General features: G+C 40.7%; 3 protein-coding genes across 3 annotated transcripts; 1 reads left to right on the forward strand and 2 right to left on the reverse strand.

Moving 5' to 3' along the window:
- Window positions 1–1,878: 1,878 nt before the first annotated feature.
- Window positions 1,879–6,721, reverse strand: lgals8b (galectin 8b). Its single transcript, XM_044047975.1, has 8 exons — window positions 6,481–6,721; window positions 6,199–6,287; window positions 4,610–4,820; window positions 4,390–4,509; window positions 4,249–4,275; window positions 3,217–3,305; window positions 2,930–3,095; window positions 1,879–2,294 (listed from the first exon to the last, which is right to left on the reverse strand). The coding sequence occupies exons 1-8, from the start codon at window positions 6,517–6,519 to the stop codon at window positions 2,145–2,147; spliced, it is 891 nt and encodes a 296-aa protein (XP_043903910.1). The 5' UTR covers window positions 6,520–6,721; the 3' UTR covers window positions 1,879–2,144.
- A 699-nt stretch (window positions 6,722–7,420) lies between these two features.
- LOC122783266 (interferon alpha-inducible protein 27-like protein 2A) lies at window positions 7,421–9,106 on the reverse strand. Its single transcript, XM_044047976.1, has 5 exons — window positions 9,051–9,106; window positions 8,430–8,541; window positions 8,276–8,308; window positions 8,003–8,164; window positions 7,421–7,677 (listed from the first exon to the last, which is right to left on the reverse strand). Exons 1-5 carry the CDS (start codon window positions 9,099–9,101, stop codon window positions 7,589–7,591), a joined length of 447 nt encoding a protein of 148 aa, XP_043903911.1. The 5' UTR covers window positions 9,102–9,106; the 3' UTR covers window positions 7,421–7,588.
- A 22-nt stretch (window positions 9,107–9,128) lies between these two features.
- On the forward strand, window positions 9,129–12,942 carry LOC122783267 (interferon alpha-inducible protein 27-like protein 2A). Its single transcript, XM_044047978.1, has 5 exons — window positions 9,129–9,189; window positions 10,158–10,335; window positions 11,899–11,922; window positions 12,057–12,227; window positions 12,790–12,942. The coding sequence occupies exons 2-5, from the start codon at window positions 10,326–10,328 to the stop codon at window positions 12,873–12,875; spliced, it is 291 nt and encodes a 96-aa protein (XP_043903913.1). The 5' UTR covers window positions 9,129–9,189; window positions 10,158–10,325; the 3' UTR covers window positions 12,876–12,942.
- Window positions 12,943–13,379: the final 437 nt, after the last annotated feature.

The following is a 13,379-nucleotide window of genomic DNA, read 5'->3' on the forward strand; positions in this document are numbered from 1 at the left end:
GATTGCGTCACTATTTTAGCTTGAGTAGTGCAAACAGTGCTAAATGGAAGAGTCATGTGGTGAGGACATTTCCCCTAGAGTTCGTCCTGTGACCAAAGCCTGAGGTCGTTAGACATAAATGAGACTGAGTGAAAGCCTGCGTGAAAGCTTCCAAACATCTATGGTGCTCAAACGGTGTTAAGAATTATTCCTGCATTCATTAACATTTGGTTTGAAGCTTTTTGTCATGAGTAAAACAAGATTTCTGATTGTTTCAGCTTCTTAAATGTAAGTATTTTCTTGGTTTCTTTGCTCCACAGGACAAAGAAATCATTAAAAGTGAATCATTTTGGTTTGTGGACAAAAAACAAGACGTTTGAGAACCTCGTCATTTCCAGGTTTGATAAACACTGATCAACATTTTTTAAGAAAAAATAATCGTTAGTTGCAGCTCTAGATGGACAACAACTCAGGTTGCAAAAGGCAATTTGATAACATGCACGATAACATAACAAGTCACTCTCACCACCTTGTGGCATAGCAGTGGTACTGCAGGTGAAAGTGCATTTAATATATTCAAGCGTTCATCTTCATTCAAAGATAAAGTGCCCGAACAGTGCAAACACAAAACCACGTAGACCAGTGGTGTCCAAACTAGCAGCTTTGGTTTTATAATGTATTATTTATGGCCAGGGACGGACTCAGACAAAACCAGTTGCCAAAGTTTTGTCTGCAGGTGCAGGGAATGGAGAGCAGACCACAGGTTCCGGGAGGGACAGTGCACATGGAGGAGGTCGGAGAGATGATGTGGCGCAAGTGAATGGGGAGACTTGCAGCAGAGGAGAAGCCTTAAGGTGATCCGGAACTTAACGGGGAGCCAGTGCAGGAGTGATGTGTTGCCAAGGTTTGTTCCGTTGAGCGAGAACCCTGGCAGCAGAGTTTTGGACGTCTTGGAGTCTATCCAGGGTTTTCTTGGGGACCCCAAACATGACTCCAGATGTGGAAAGAAAGGCAATTCTTTTCTAAAAAAATTTCACTGCTGCACACTTTAGATTTGGTTACATGTCTATTTAAAAATGGTAATTGTGACAATGAAAATAAAATTTTCCGTTATATATATCCAAAGTTTGGACACCCGTGACGTAGACGCACTAAAAACACAAAAAAAAAAAGATAATAGCTATGCATTTATTTGTTATTAAATCCTTTAATACATTGGGATTTATCATACACACATTTTAAATCAATTACAGACAATGCAACAAAAAAAAGATGTAAACAAAAATATCCCCAATTATTATTTTCTTTTGTATTTAGGAGATGGAGTTGAGAGAAATGGCGACGGACTCGGACACAGACGCGGGATTCCTCTGTACTCCACAGACCGGCAATAAAGATGGCAAAAAATAGCATTCGTTAGGTAATTAGAAAATACTTATGCTTTTTAAATTGACCCTGTGTACTGCACTGTGCTTAAGTTCCTCTGCTGCACGATTGCACGATGACAAACGCCTTCATTTGGATGTTGAGCACACGAGAAGTTGTCCATGTGTGAAAGAACGGAAGAATCCTGAGGATAAGAGTCGGTTTAAAAGAAAAAAGCAGGTTAAAATAATAAGTTACATAACCACTACAAATGACCTAGTAATTATTATAAAATGTTTTTGTAAATTAGTCTTCAATGAGCGTTGCTACAAAAACAGATGGGCCCATCACTTTTCATTTTGACGTTTTGAAGACCGTATTTAAGTGCTTATTAATATATATATATATATGTGTATATATATATATATATATATATATATATATATATATATATATATATATGTGTATATATATATATACATATATATATATATGTGTATATATATATATATATATATATATATATATATATATATGTGTATATATATATATATATATATACTGCATTTTCTGTTTAAATTATACAGCGCACATATCACAGCAGAGAGAACCTGGAGACAGAAGAAGAAGAAGAAGAATTGAACCAAGGCAAACCTAACTTAGCTGTAATCGTGGCCTGACGCTCCCCAGCACAGCTAATGCTCATGCATCAAGTTTTCTAAATCAGGGCTGGGAAAAAAGTAATCATAGAGCCCCCAGTTAAAGACCAGCTGAAGCTGAGACACACAACCGTGTCAGAGTCACCACAGTTTAACATCGGAGAGCTCCACGTCGCCCATGACCTCCAGCTGGTTGATGCTGCTCAGGTCCTGCACTCGGTGCCGGAACTCGAACAAGTGCGCGCCGTTCACGGCGAGTTTGAACTGATGAGGCTGACACAGGATGAGAATCTGTCCCAAAAGAGAAAGAAACAAACGTGTTATCATACGTAGCTGCCAGTTGGATTCGTTTCTACATCCTGACTAAGTGTGCGTTTTCTTTTCCTCCTTAAAACCAAAATGAAATGATGCGTTTTGTTTATACGTTGACTGCTACGTTGCGCTGGCCCTGCAGCTACAACCGGGTCAAGTAGAGAATCAGATGTTTTTTTGTGTGTTCAGCTGTGAGAGAGTAAATTAAAATGCTGAGCCAAAGTGAAAAGAGCTTCACAAAAGAGAACTCAGCCCCTCAAATTAACCCTTAGTGCACTCTTGGTAAATTGCTGTGGGAATAATACACAACTCCTTATATGGACATGGTGGGGGTGTTTATTTATAGGTCACATATTCAGGCATTAAAAAATTGTTTTTTTCTAATATTTCTTGAGGTAAACTGGCTGTTACTGTCCATCAACATAGTAAAAAAAGTGTTTTGTAAAAAAAAAATATGATACATTGCTGGAAATCTTTTCCCCTCCCAGCTCAAATATCACAAATATGCCCATTTTTAAGGGTGAGATTTGAAAAGATTTTAAAAAGACACCTGAAGAGTTGTCCTGCAAAGTTATTTCAGGGTAAAAACCTTACAGGTGGAGGTGGTTCCCTACCTCAAAATACTCCCCTGACGAGAAGGGAAAGAAGGGCAGCTCCCGCTCCTCCTGACCCCAGGACTCACTCAGATACGAGTTCCTGGTGAAGACGCCCGACTTCATGCGTGGATTCAGATGCAGGGCGATGTTCTCCGTCCTGCTGTTGCAGAGGTTTATTGTGAAGCTGGGAGACGAAGCACGGATAAGAGGTAAATAATGTTTAGAGAGCAAATGTTTAAAGCTGAAAAGAATGTACAAGAAAGCAATGGTTTACTGTACATGAAGATTACTTTTGGTCAGTTTACCTGTGAGGATAGACGCTGACCTGTCCTTTGATTGTGATGTGCTGTCCTGGGCTCAGTCCTTTCAGTATACTGCCTTTGTAAGGGAGGCTCTGAAATGACAACATAAAAAAAAAAAAAGATGATTTCCTCAATTGATAAGTCCTCTGATCAATAAAGTACTAATTTCATTTCCTAGGATTGAAAAGAATGATTCAGTACAACATGAAAAGATTTTACCAACGTGCATTACAAAAAAAAACCACCATGAATTCAGAATTTATGTGGTTTTTATTTTATTTTTGTTCTCTTTCTTTTTTTGTCAGAATTCTGACTTCTCAGAAGAATTCTGACTTTTTCTCAATCTATTTGATTCCAATTCTCACAATTAAGAAGATATTACAGTTAAAATAGTTTTGTTTGGTTCTAAAAAGACATTTTGCCCCAAAGTAGTTTTATTTAATATAATGCAACTCTACCGAGGTGCAGTGAGAGGTGATAATTCCAACTAGTTCCTTTAAAATATCCAGCCTAGAAGTGCATGAGAAAATTTGAAGTAACTCAATTGTCCAGTAGAGGGCACTCTGGGGTTCTGGGGATGTTGATGTTTTGCAGTGACAACAGGAAAAGCTCATGTGACCACTGTGGTCTCACAAGATTTGTGCAGAAGATACAGGAAGTGATATTTATTAAGGATTTTATGAACCGATACAGTGTTCATCAGCCATTTCTTTTTATTCATATTAAAAGGTATTTGGCTTTTGTTTTTCATCCAACAAGATCTGGCAAGAAGTCTGGCTGAACTTCAAAGCAGCTCTGACTGCCTGAAGACTTCCTCTGTTGAGGCCACATTCCCTGCTCGCACAGTGTCTAGTAAAACCAGAACTGTCGCTTAAAAAAAAGCCAGAGAGGCAAATGAAGCATCTGCAGAGCACAAACAAAGGAAGCATTCAGGGAATGTGATCCCCTTTTAGCAACATCACAAGATACTGGGCTCATAATACAGGCAGAGGGGGTTTACGGAGGTGACGCACAAGACGGGGGGGAAAAACTCACCAAGTCGCCTGATTCTGAATATATTGCCTGAGGGAGGAAAAAAATCCATATTTAGAAACAAGTAAACAAACTTATCTTAGCACACATTCAACCAGAATGTAAGGAAACAACAAGGAAACTAAAGAATGTAAATGTACTTACAGAGTTTGGGATGTAGCCAACAGCATGAACCCGGACATTCCCAGATATAGAAAATGTGTCGACTCTATTCAGTGGGATTCTATGCTTGAAGGCCAGTAGGTGAGTCCCGTTGACTGCCACCTAATGGTCAAGACATGTATTTTAGAACTTAATTATTACCGCATGTCCTTCTACCGTTCACAGGCCTCATCCGTGACGTCGTCTCCAGCAGCGTGCTGACCTTAAACACGTCCTTGTGTACCAAGACGATGGTCTCGAAGGGGGCTCCACACTTGTACGGCAGCTGATGCAGCGTCTGCTCCTCGCCCCAGCTCTCCCGCAGCAGGGAGTTGCACACCACACATGGCGAGCCTTTGAAGCGGGCGCTGAAGTGGAGGGCGACATCGGAGGGCGGCTTGGTGCTGCAGCCGCTCGACAGGTCGATCTGAAATCTGCGGACGTGGAACAAACACAGCGGCGCGGGAATAAACGTGGTGTAATTGTGATGAACTCCCACCTAGTTCCACTGTGGCCCCCTGGTGCCCTAATGGACAAAAACATAACACGCTTGACCCTTTAGAGTAGGGATTTTTACTAGTCGTGTCTTTTTCGTGGAGAAAAGTGATTCAGTGCCCTGTAAGAGTTCCTTCCAATCATAAAGAGTGCCGTTATGAAGTTCCCTGCTGCCCTGACGTGTCCCAAAAGGGGTGTCGACACCGGACGTGTTCATTTTCACGTCGCTTTAGACCCATTTTGTCTATCACAGGATCATTTTGGGCTGCAAAACAGAAGTAACGGGGATTTCTCCTTCACTGTCAACCAAAGCATCATTGCACTCTGTTGTGGAGACGTCCGCAGAGAAGAAAGCACCGTTATGTGTGGTCAAGACTTTGGATTCTCTGCAGACGTTTCCATGAGAGAAAGAGTGCATACTTAGCAACTTGTGTCGCAGAGCTTGGGAGTGCGGAGCCTGGCCGCCAGCAAGCACGACTCTCAACACTGACTGGCCTACAAAGTGCTCCATGGGTCTGCTCCCACCTTCTTAAATGCTCTCCTAAAGCCCTTTTGTTAGCCCTCAACCAATCCGTTCATCAAAGGATTGTCTTGTGCGGTGCCAACGCCCTGCACAAGACAATCCTGATTTTTTTCGTGTGTCGTTCCACGCTGGTGGAATGAGCTACCGAGCCTCTACCAGAACAGGGTCTATCTTCAAGAAGCTCTTGAAGACCCAGCTCTCACAAAACCAGCATATTCAGTAACGGAAGTGCTCCATGTCAGTGGAGGGCGCTGTCGTGCTGCTCTAAGACCAGCCCGGACTGCTTAAGTCTTACTTTATTAAAAGACCTGGTCATGTTGAACAAAAGGATAAACCGCACAGTTTTTGTGCTCAGTGTTTGAATTCGGCAGTAGGTCGGTCTCTCGTTCTGGGCTTTGTGAGATTTTTTGTGACAAAGCGCCCGTCACAAAATGTACTCAGGTGAAGAGAAGGTCCTTGAGTGTTCAGAGATCAACGTTTACCTCCTGTGTGCTCGGTTACTTCACGTTCACCTGTGACGATAAAAACACCTGTCTGACATCAGTCATCTGACCTCATTTGTGGGTGAACAGCACCATCTAGTGACCACAGTGTAGCAGTCACTTGATATAAATAGAATATAAACACCCCCCCTAATCCTTTACCTTTGGCTACTTGATTCCTGTTTATAGTTTTGTGTAATCTCACGCCCTGTGACAACTTAAATGATGATATACAATAAATAAGACCACCTGAATCCATACTAAACTAATAATACATGATTTGAAAAGAATGTCATGTGTTGTCAGACTCACCGGTCAGCATCTGGGGGCACAGTGCCTTGGATAACGATGATCTCCCCGGGGTGCAGGCCTGCAGGTATGGGCCCTGTGTATGGGATCACCTGAGGTGGAGGGGAACAGTCACTGACATGGGCATCATACCATATTAAGTGTATGTGTGTGCGTGCACTGAGCCCTGCAACCCCCCCTCCTCTACCTGCAACTTAAACACAGTGTGTGTGTGTGTGTGTGTCTGCAGTCTGAGCCCTGCTGATCATTGCACGGTGGGCACAACATTAAAAACAAGCCTCTTACCGGATTCAACACCGTGTGCTTCGCATTGGCCACAGGCATCGAGCTCCCTCGTGTGAGACTACAGCGCGCAGCTGAGCGTGAAGACGACAGACTGTGCGCTTTGTGCGCTCTCTGCGGCTCCTTCTGCTCTTCTGCGTTACACAGGGACAATAATGGCAGTGGTCATCTTGTTTCCATCAGCTCCGGCCTGCTCCCCTCTGTCGCGCATGCGCATATTCATATGAAGCGCTGTCAATGCATACAGTAGGGGTTTATGTTTGTTTTTGTTTTTTTAGTTTTTTTTTTAATTTAACTATGAGTTAATACATTCGACATTAATGTATAATACGTGCATTCGTAATTAGTTTTATGCTTGTACAGTAATAATCCCTGGTTTAAATCGGAAGGAGAGTGTCTCTGTCGCCCTCTACTGGTAACTATTGTAAGGGTACAGGTCCAACCATTAAAAACAAACCTAGTACGACCATAAAAATTTTAATCTGACTTTAATCTCATATAACTCTGCCTTTGATGATTAAAGGGCCACATGTGTAACTATTTTTTTTCTTCACCTTAAATGTGAATATTTTCTATTTTTTTTGTGTGCAGAATAGGAAATAAAGATGATCTGGACAGTATGACTGTAAACAACAAACACATGTAAATGAATAGTTATTATAATAATAAGTAAGAAAGAAGTTTGTGTCCCCCCCTCACATTTTGTTTGGTCGACGTCTTCTTTTTAACATCTGACACTTTTAAGGGTTCATTTTTAAACTGATTGTGAGTTAGTTTGGTGCACTGATGTGTTGAGCCTACGTTGTCTGATGTCCAGCCAAATATTACTCTGTAAGTACTGAACAGCTGAGACTCAGTGAAGTGAAAGAGAAAGCTGACGTGGTGGTAAACCATACACAAATCATCATATTATTTGGACATGAAATGGAGACAGTGTTAAGACTTTTAGATGCATTTATTTTAAGGTAAGAAAGAACACAATGAAAATGTGCTTTACAGACATGTAAAGAACATAAGTTCAGTGACTCATCCCCTACATTAACAGACGTAATGGCTGTTTTCGAATTACAAATTCTTCATGCTTATTCCTTCATGGCTTTTATGCTTCTTCTCAGATGAGCACAGCTGCAACAAGTCCTCCAACAGTGCCTCCAGTGCCGGCCACAGCTGCAGTGGCAGCTGTCGACAGACCAGCCATACCTGTGCGCAGACAACACAATTTGAATAATCAAACTTCACAGAGAAGATGACACAACCTGGCTCATTATTGTCATACAATGTTATTGTTTCTTATACATATTTGTAGGTAGGTAGTTAGGTTAGTGTGGTCTCTATATCCTGCGTTATTCATTAATCTGATGTGTCTTTTCTGCATTGTATATACACAGGGTGTCCATAAAGTCTTAACCAGATTTGTTCTATTGTAATCAGTGATCATCGTTTTTTTTTAACCTCATTTAATACACCTCTTTAATTCCAGTGGAGCCTCTATGTCGATCATTTAAGCAGTGGTTATCGTGTTTACCTGCTGACTGCAAGACAGCGAATAAACTTCCTGCTGCCACCCCTCCTCCGTTGGCAATCGCAGCACTTGACATCCAGGCTGCAGCATAGGATGATGCAGCTATTCCGGCTGAGCCGAAGCCCACGACTCCCAGAATGACAGGGGCTGCAACCACGGCACCGCCTGATGGACACAGACGAGGGGAGAGAGAGGGAAGTTCATGAAACAGACTCACCACCAGGTTCTTCTTAAGACATAAATAAGCAGTTGAGTCACAAAAACCTCTCATCTTACCTGCACTGACGGTTGCGATGGCTGCAGCTGTGACTGAAAAAGATTGTGATACCAAAGTCATTGTTATGTGCAATTATAAAACAAAAACACTCCCTATCTAAGAAATGTATTAAGAAATGTCTAAGGATTGTCAAAGGTGTAGTTAAATACTTACGAAGACCCATTTTCTTAGGAATTATCTCTTGCTTTATCTGAGCAGTAGTTGGTAGCAATGGTGTTGAGTGTGGAGGGAGGGAGCAATGTGAGCAGCAGTAGCAGCTCTGAGCCTTATATACAGCAGGGTGAGCAGCAGAGAGTCATTTCTTGAGAAACGAAACTTTGTCTCCAAGCACTTGTTTTCATTACATACACACAAAGATCTCTTGAGCTCAATGCCAGTCTTTCTTTCAAACCGGTTTGTCCTAGCTCTTTATGTTCTATTACCTTGTTGACTTTATCTAAATGATTTGCTTTGTTTATCAATGCTTACATTCCTACATTAGTGCAGTATGTGCTACTACGTGATACCTTTCAATTATTGCATGGCTCTCTACCCTAAAGTACCTAAAGGGGACACTTGAGTAAAAGTATAAGTATCTGACACCATTTTATGATATAATATCATCATTTAAAGTCATCATGTTTTAGGACCCAGGGATTTGATCATATATCTGCTTTGCATGTAACCGGGTGGTTATTGGCTGTATAAATGTATATATTGTATTTCCCTTCTGTGTCTTTTAGTTATGTTGCAGCAGGTCTGGCGATTGCAGCAGGTGTGTGTCACGCCCCTTACCGGCACCTGTAGTGCAGCCGCGTCATGGGCTGCTAATGCAGACCTGTTCATATAGTCCCGTGGTTGTTCAGTCTCTCTCTCTCCTCTGCCAAGTATGTGCCATGTGTTCGCTCTCCAGGTTGGCGTGTATGCCGTGATGGTGTGTGTGTGTCCCCTTCCGGTTAGCCACCGCTGCCGCCGCTAGCTTCTGACGGCTTCATTATTTATTGGTGCAGGCTACAGCCCGCCATGCAGCCTGCCTGGCGTTAGGTTGCTGTTGTTGCCCTGCCTTGCCTCTTGCCTTTATCTCCACGTTTTGTTTCTTTTTGTTGCCTTGCTCATAGTTGCTCTGCCCTCGTCAGTTAGACGCTCGTTTTAAAGTAGTGTACTGTAGTTCAAGACTGACTGACCGCGACTCCTTAGTGGGGGGGTGGGAAGTAGCACAGCTTTGAGGACCTGCAAAAGTTATGCATGTAGCATTATGGGTTTTGTTTTCTTTTGTGTTGATTTGAGTTTGTTTGATATTTTGTTTGGTTTCTTTTCTCTTTGTTTGCTGTGCAGGACCTCAGCTTAGTTATCTCCTCAGTCTCAACTTAAGCTGAGTCTGTGGTACAGATTAATATTGTGCTCTTTGGAAATAAAAATAACTATAATTGTTTTTACAGTAGATAAGTAACTTAAATAAATTAATGTTTCCATTTGTGACTAAATAAAACTTGTTAAACTTTCTATAAACCGTGCCTGTATTCATTTGTGTACCGACCTGTGCTCTGAGAAAGTAAAGTTTGAAAAAGAGTAAATTCTTTAGGTGCAAGTCCTAAGGTGGCGTTGTTGGTGTAACTCCCTAGATCATCCTTTCGTTTATCGCCCCCACCACACATACATAGTACAATGTACAAGAACATACCATAAAAAATAACAAAGGCAAAAAAAGAGGGCTCAGGGTTGAATTCTTAAAATAGTGCTTTAGTTTTCACAGCATTTAGTGTCCAGGAAGGATTGGAAGTTGGGAAAATGTTTAGATTGGGTTTCTGATTCATGAATTTGCTGGCATATTGTCATAGTGTCAAAGGTACGGAGATGGTTTCTGAACTACACGAGTTTCATTTTCCCTCTTGTGCTCAACAGCTCCATCAGATGCAGAGTTGCTGGGATGGACTTACTCTCTGGCGCCATCTTGTGCTGACATTAGGACCTAGTTTCGTTTCTGAAGAAACAAACACAGCTGCAATGGGCAGCAGATAAAAAGGCAGCCCCCTCCTGCTCTTCACATCAGAGACGAAAACACATCACAACATGGAGACTGGTGAGTACAACTAACAGCAACTCAATTACATTTACTCTGTCTTGTTTTATTTTGTGCATGTGTACTAGTTAACGTCATTTCTAAACATGTGTCATTTTTGTAGCATCCCTGGCTGAATAACGGTCTGACTCCTTTACCGACGGTTCAGAATGCTTTATTGAAAACTTAATTCACTCCAAACATGCCGTTAATTTATCCTGTACACTCCGCAAGCGCTGGTGAAAAGACCAAAATATAAACTTAAAATAAATAATAAAGATTTTACTCACATGAACATAGGAATGATCTCCTCTTTAGCTCTTTTAATGCTATTTCTGTTTTTAACCTCCACTGGTGCTAAAAGTACAATATTTCTAACTAAACATTTTAGTAAACAACTATTTAGTGTGTAAAACAAACACGTTTCTTATTAACTGTGCATATAAACCAACTGTAATTACTTCAAATTATGTGTTTCCTTGTAAAAGAGTTAACTGCGCAAATAATACACAGGTACGTAGGATGATGCTAATGAAGTAATAATAATGACGTGATGCTACTAGCAAAACGTTCCAAGACAGTCTAGCTGCAGACCTGCACTGTCAGGACCCTTCGTTGCACTGTGAGGTCTCCTGCACTGTCAGGACCGGAAGTTGATTCGAAGCCTTTCAAAATAAAAGCGACCATACCGGAAGCACGTATTTTTCGTTCCCAATGTTTCTTGGATCTTTATTTTATGTTTACAATGTAAATATGTTTATGTGTATCCATGTGTTTAATGAAAGAGATTTAAAAAAACGTGTATATCTTTCCAGTTCAACTGTATAAGGTGAAAAAACTCAGGAAAATGGGGAACGAAAAATACGTGCGTCAAAAGTATGCTCGCTTTTATTTTGAATATTTGCTTCCGGTATGGTCGCCTTTATTTTGAAAGGCTTCGAATCAACTTCCGGTCCTGACAGTGCAGGAGACCTCACAGTGCAGGTCTGCAACGAAGGGTCCTGACAGTGCAGGTCTGCAGCTAGACCCCTCTCAAATGTTTACATTCACATTACATTACATTACATGTCATTTAGCAGACGCTTTTATCCAAAGCGACTTACAAAAGTGCATTTAAACATTTGGGTACAAATAAGAGCTAGAAGTAAGTAAGAGCTTCAAGTAGATCAAACTATGAAGTGCTAGTCATAAGTGCGATGTACAAGTTTCTTTTTTTTTTTTTTTGTCACATGAAACTATTAAGTACTAACTGGGATTTAAAAACAACTCAAAACACATATAATTCCAAATATAACATATACAGACCTTAATTAGCTAAAAACTAAAAGTTTTTTTGACCTACTTTCAAAATAAAAGCATCCACACTGCAATAAAAGTAGGACAAAATTAGGTAATTTACAATTTTGCTCTAGCTTATGTTGTATGTTTTTTGGGGAGTAAATGTTAAATAGTTGTACTTTTACTTGAGTAGATTATTTCAGTACTCCTGAAACTCCACCTCTGCTTGTAATTCTTTGTGATGACACCCTTACACATGCTGAGCTGTAATAACGAGACACTGTTTGTTTTTCTCTTGTGTTTCAGTCATGTACATTGCAGCAGGAGCAGGTAAGATTTTAACCTACCGTTTTATTCAGCTGAGATTTAAAACACTTTAATCTGGAAAAGTAAATGATATGCATTTGGTTGTTTTTGTTTGGTTAATCTGCATGATCCACCTCTCCCGTGTTGTTGATGTGCAGGAGCTGCGGCAGGTGCTGTGGCCCTGGCTCCTATCATTGCAGGAGCTGCAGGTTTCACTGCAGGTGGGATAGCAGCAGGCACCGTGGCTGCTAAAATGATGTCAGTTGCTGCAGTTGCCAACGGAGGTGGAGTGGCAGCAGGGGGTGCAGTGGCTGTCCTGCAATCAGTCGGTAATGGAAACACATTTTTTATTCGTCACTGAAACATGCATCATGATGAATGACATGAAAGAAAGTGTTCGGAGTTAATAAATAAAGGAATTCTAGTGTGAAAATTGAAGATTTAAATGTGGTAAACATTCTAAACCCATGGTTCGTGTACCACCAGTGGTACGTGAGCTTCCTCTGGTGGTACTGGAAAATCAGAAATACTGTTCTACTGTATATAACAGGGTATGTGGTCGGAGTGGAGCTGAGGAATTTATAGTAATGATAATAATTAGACACTCCATCTTAATATACTGTAGGTGGTACTTGGTGGAACCACTGCAGTAAGCAATTCCACATTATGTTGCATAGGATGTTTGCACAGTGCATAAACATTGTATCAAATTAGTTGTTGACCATTTGTTGTATTGTTATTGAAGGAAATTATCTCACTATTATCCATACTGTGGTGACAGAGGTGCCATTCACCTCTTTGGGTTATAAGACAAGGACTTATCAGTTCCTCTTCATCTTGACAACATGATAACATGCTTATAATCAAGTGTGTGTGTGTCTGTCACTTCAGGTGCAGCTGGTGTGTCCGCAGCCACCGGTGCGGTGGTGACCAGTGCTGGAGCAGCAGCTGGATTAGTAACAAACCTTCTTACCTGAAGATGTTTAAGGACGCCTATATTTGCTGGTGTTTAACAACGATTCAATAAAATGCACCTCAAAGAGATAACTGGTTCATTGTCTCTTTTTTTTTTTTTTTTGTTAAGGTTAAGTGTTAATCCATTTGAACTCAACACAGGGGTCTCAAAAAATGTAGGCAGTTAGCTTTAAATAAAAGTGTTTTTTTAATGATATGGAACGACGCACGATGCAAGTGTGATTCCTATAACCTAAGGTATTATTATAAAAGTATGTCATCCAAAAAGTTACTAAAATGTGTTTAGTATGTTGTCAAAATCGCACAAAAATGTTATAGTATGTCGTCCAAAATCACCAAAAAAAGTCATAGTATAGTATGTCGTTCAAAATAAGTAAAAAAAATCAGGTCCAAAATAAGTCAAAAAAGTCATAGGTTAGTATGTTGTCCAAAATCTGTCAAAAAAGTCATAGTATAGTATGTCGTCCAAAATCAGTCAAAAAAGTGATAGTATAGTATGTCGTCCA

This window comes from Solea senegalensis, linkage group LG16 (assembly GCF_019176455.1).
Source record: "Solea senegalensis isolate Sse05_10M linkage group LG16, IFAPA_SoseM_1, whole genome shotgun sequence".
NCBI classification, from domain to species: domain Eukaryota; kingdom Metazoa; phylum Chordata; class Actinopteri; order Pleuronectiformes; family Soleidae; genus Solea; species Solea senegalensis.

What these genes read in the sequence shown, in the direction of transcription:
- lgals8b (XM_044047975.1), bottom strand. Translation starts at nt 6,519, where the DNA reads ATGCCTGTGGCCAATGCGAAGCACACGGTGTTGAATCCG. An exon ending in TTGGCTACATCCCAAACTCT is followed by an intron (nt 4,276 to 4,389) that starts GTAAGTACATTT and finishes TTCCTCCCTCAG; the next exon opens with GCAATATATTCAGAATCAGG. An exon ending in GTCAGCGTCTATCCTCACAG is followed by an intron (nt 3,096 to 3,216) that starts GTAAACTGACCA and finishes TTCGTCTCCCAG; the next exon opens with CTTCACAATAAACCTCTGCA.
- LOC122783267 (XM_044047978.1), top strand. An exon ending in GTACATTGCAGCAGGAGCAG is followed by an intron (nt 11,923 to 12,056) that starts GTAAGATTTTAA and finishes GTTGATGTGCAG; the next exon opens with GAGCTGCGGCAGGTGCTGTG. An exon ending in GGCTGTCCTGCAATCAGTCG is followed by an intron (nt 12,228 to 12,789) that starts GTAATGGAAACA and finishes CTGTCACTTCAG; the next exon opens with GTGCAGCTGGTGTGTCCGCA.
- LOC122783266 (XM_044047976.1), bottom strand. Translation starts at nt 9,101, where the DNA reads ATGAACAGGTCTGCATTAGCAGCCCATGACGCGGCTGCACTACAGGTG. An exon ending in CATCGCAACCGTCAGTGCAG is followed by an intron (nt 8,165 to 8,275) that starts GTAAGATGAGAG and finishes TGTGTCCATCAG; the next exon opens with GCGGTGCCGTGGTTGCAGCC. An exon ending in CGCTGTCTTGCAGTCAGCAG is followed by an intron (nt 7,678 to 8,002) that starts GTAAACACGATA and finishes GTCTGCGCACAG; the next exon opens with GTATGGCTGGTCTGTCGACA.